Below are 3535 nucleotides of genomic sequence, written 5' to 3'. Positions count from 1 at the left end.
TTAGTAAGTTTCAATATTTCTAAGTTTTATAACAATGTTTTAATTAGGTGTTCCAGTGGTTGATGATTTTATGGCTACATTAATTACAACTTCTGTCATGACACTAACATGGAGTCCACCAATTGCTGTAGTACCAACTAGTTATAATATTAATAGGAGATGTAGGAGAGTATGTGACTCATCAGTCACTAGTAATAGCACAACATCAATTTCATCACCACATACTTCAACTGGTATACCTTCTTACAGTCAATGTGGCTTTGATCTTATTGGAGTATATGGAACTGATCTACCTTTTTTGACTACTAATTATTTAGCTACTACACTTTCTACTGGTAAAAAAACGATACAGTAATGTGTACTGTCATTATGCTTCCAATAGTCCCTACTGCACAAGTGGATGATATTATATTCTCATCAGTAGAGTCAGTGTCAATGACTGTCTCATGGGATGAAGTACCTTGCAATGGAAGGAATGGACCAATCACTGGATACTACCTCACATACACTAACATCACTTCAAACACTAGTTATACTGTTAATATCACTGGAGGAGACAATAGAATGTATAATCTCACAGGATTAATACCTTATACTAACTATACTGTGAGTATAATACCTTATAATTATAATATGAATGGACCAGCTAGACAAGAAATACAATTAACTACTGAATCAAGTAAGTCAATGAGATATTGATCAGTTTAACATAATTTTAACACAGTTCCTGGTGTAATATCTGATCTAGGACATTCAAGTCCACCAACTGAAATTGTTATTTCATGGAATCCTCCTACAATACCTAATGGTATCATTACAGTATATGAGATAAGATATAGAGAGTCTACCAGTACTGATCCATACAATATAATTAACACTACTAACACTTATTACAGTATATTAGGATTGATACCTAATACTAGTTATACTATTGGAGTGAGAGCATATACTAGTATTGGACCAGGAGAATGGACTGATAGAGAATACACTAGTATTGAAATACGTAAGAAATTACTGAGAATACTATGATGATAATGTTTTAAAATTGTTAGCTGTCATTCAAACCTTTTCTATAACAAAGATCAATTCTACAGCAGTGAGGGCTGAGTGGGGTTTTGTTTCTGGAGCTAGTCATTATACTGTCTATTATGAGTCAACCAATAGCTCCTCAAGAAAGAAGAGACAAGTAGAGACAGAAATAAGAGTATTCCCAGGTGATACTACTGAAGGTCTAATAGGAGGATTAGATCCTAATCTGAACTACTTGTTCTCTATATCTATATCATATAATGTTAATGGAATCATTTATGAAGGAGAGAGGACTCAACCAATACCACCAAGTAATGCTATTCTAAGTCACTCCATGAATAATACTCAGTTCATTTATGTAGGTGTTACTGTTACAGGATCATCAACAAGTAAGACTAGTACTTTTAGTTTTTGTTTGTTTTATGGGTATTATTGTAACTGTTACTGTAATATCAGGAACTTCAGTGGTGGACACTTCAAGTAAGCCTGCGGTAGCATAAATGATCACTCTGCTGTTTTTTATTGACAGTTATGTCACATATAGATTTAGTGCCAAGTATAACTGTGATACAAACAATAAGTAATTGAGCAACCAGTACATTAATTACATGATAGTCACACTGTAGGTACTTCAATAACAAGTTTAGTGCCAAGTGTAACTATGAAAAAAACAACAGGTTAACTACTGATATGTCACTCAATCACATGAAAATCATATATACCATAGGTGGTGCGCCAATGACAAGTATAATATCAAGTATGACTGCATTCACTGCCATGTCAGTGTCAAAATCAAGTAATGTTGTATGATAATTTTTTTATTGATAATTAGTATTACTGGAATGAATCTTTATGTTTTATAGGTACTCCTATGTTGCCTACTACTGATGAAAGTTTAATGACTATTTACATAGCAGCTGGAGCTATTCTACCATTACTACTGATAGTCATAATAATTGTAATCATCATTATAGCTGTGCTGATTTCAAAGTAAGTGTGTCTTAAGTTAACGATACTTATTAATGGTAACAGGAAGAAGAGAATTAAAAAGAAATACTATATAGCTACTAAAGATAGCACTGATAAAGGAACAGCTACTGAACTCAGTGTATCATGTTATAGTACATATAATAATAACAATGGAGGACATGAAGAAATTGGATGTAAGTTGACCTATATTAACATATGAACATAGATGCACTAATTTATTATTATATATAGTAGACACTATTCAAGAAGCAACCTACAGTACTGTAATGAAACCTATACTACCAGTGATAGAAGAATTCCCTAATGATGTGACATCTAAAGAAGGTCGTCAGGTCCTTTTTGAAGTTAAAGTTAAAGTTAGAGGAAATTCAAAACCATCTTTTAATTGGTATCATAATGGAGAGCCAGTGACTGATGATTATGCTCATGAGCTGAGAGGAGATGGTAGTCTACTGCTAGTGAGTGTTGAGGAGAAGCATAAAGGAACATATTGTTTTGTTGCTAATAATGATGCTGGAACAGTTAGTCAACAAGTTGTACTCACAGTTGCAGTGGAGGGAAGTGATGAGAGCAGGTTGTTACATGGCGACTCATCCTGTGCTAAGATTGGTATGATTCCTGTTGATAAATTTGGAGAATTTGTTGCTAACGGACACGCTAAAGGAAACGAAGGATTTAGAAACCAATTTGGGGTAAGATGTTTCTCTTTATTTCCTTTTTATACTTGTCTCATATTTCTCGTTTCATTTATGATTCTATAACTTTTATGTTATTATTGCTAATAGATGTTAGACTGTGGTGAGAGTGAACACACAGTAACAGTTGGTCTTACTCCAAGCAATAAACTGTTGAATCGCTTTGCAAACATTGTAGTTTGTGAGTTATCACTAAAACAACATTGTCATTGAAAGATACACTTACTGTATATACAATCATTTGCATAACGCATTACTGTTATTGTTGAGAATATTGGCTACTATTGTCAAATGAGCTTAATATACACAGTACTGCAAAGCTATCCCATTTAACTGTTACTCACTCATGCACATTAGCTGATAGTTTAATTCATTCATTAAGGATCATATAAAAATTATTATTTTTTTACAGATGATGACAATCGTATTACACTAAGGCCAATGTCAGGCCATAAGGATTGTACAAATGAATACATCAATGCATGCTTCATTAAGGTAAGTCAGTAAATATCATGTTTTATCATGACATACATAGTTTAATATTATAATGTATTTGTGCATATTAAGATATTGTTGTTGGTTTGTGATGAATTTGTTTTGACATTAGGATTACTCTAATCAATATCAGTATATAGCAACACAAGGTAAACAAGTTACTATTTCCCATACATTGTTTATCACAAGTTGACAGTCTTGATAGACTGAAGGGATACATGTAATCCATCATCACTTTCAATAACAAGGAATTATAAACTACTGATAGTCAGACTTGAATGACATGTATTAGCTATGATATATTTTCTGCTTTATATTTTAAAGTT

The 3535-nt window shown here is 32.7% G+C and overlaps 1 protein-coding gene across 1 annotated transcript in view; it reads left to right on the top strand.

Annotated features, from left to right (window-relative positions):
* Nucleotides 1–905: 905 nt before the first annotated feature.
* LOC100634742 (uncharacterized) overlaps nucleotides 906–3535 on the top strand; it is an 11230-nt gene continuing 8600 nt past the window's right edge. The window contains exons 1-10 of the mRNA XM_020002027.1: nucleotides 906–1003; nucleotides 1053–1340; nucleotides 1392–1418; nucleotides 1486–1509; nucleotides 1559–1609; nucleotides 1656–1706; nucleotides 1757–1825; nucleotides 1893–2019; nucleotides 2062–2192; nucleotides 2251–2711. Of these exons, the coding sequence (XP_019857586.1) occupies nucleotides 1561–1609; nucleotides 1656–1706; nucleotides 1757–1825; nucleotides 1893–2019; nucleotides 2062–2192; nucleotides 2251–2711 (888 nt within the window). The 5' untranslated portion in view covers nucleotides 906–1003; nucleotides 1053–1340; nucleotides 1392–1418; nucleotides 1486–1509; nucleotides 1559–1560. The remainder of the gene's footprint in view (nucleotides 1004–1052; nucleotides 1341–1391; nucleotides 1419–1485; nucleotides 1510–1558; nucleotides 1610–1655; nucleotides 1707–1756; nucleotides 1826–1892; nucleotides 2020–2061; nucleotides 2193–2250; nucleotides 2712–3535) is intronic.

Source organism: Amphimedon queenslandica, unplaced genomic scaffold, assembly GCF_000090795.2.
Source record: "Amphimedon queenslandica unplaced genomic scaffold, v1.1 AMPQUscaffold_12991, whole genome shotgun sequence".
Lineage (NCBI taxonomy): Eukaryota > Metazoa > Porifera > Demospongiae > Haplosclerida > Niphatidae > Amphimedon > Amphimedon queenslandica.
The sequence above is the reverse complement of the archived record's forward strand: the minus strand, read 5'-3'. Positions and strand labels throughout refer to the sequence as shown.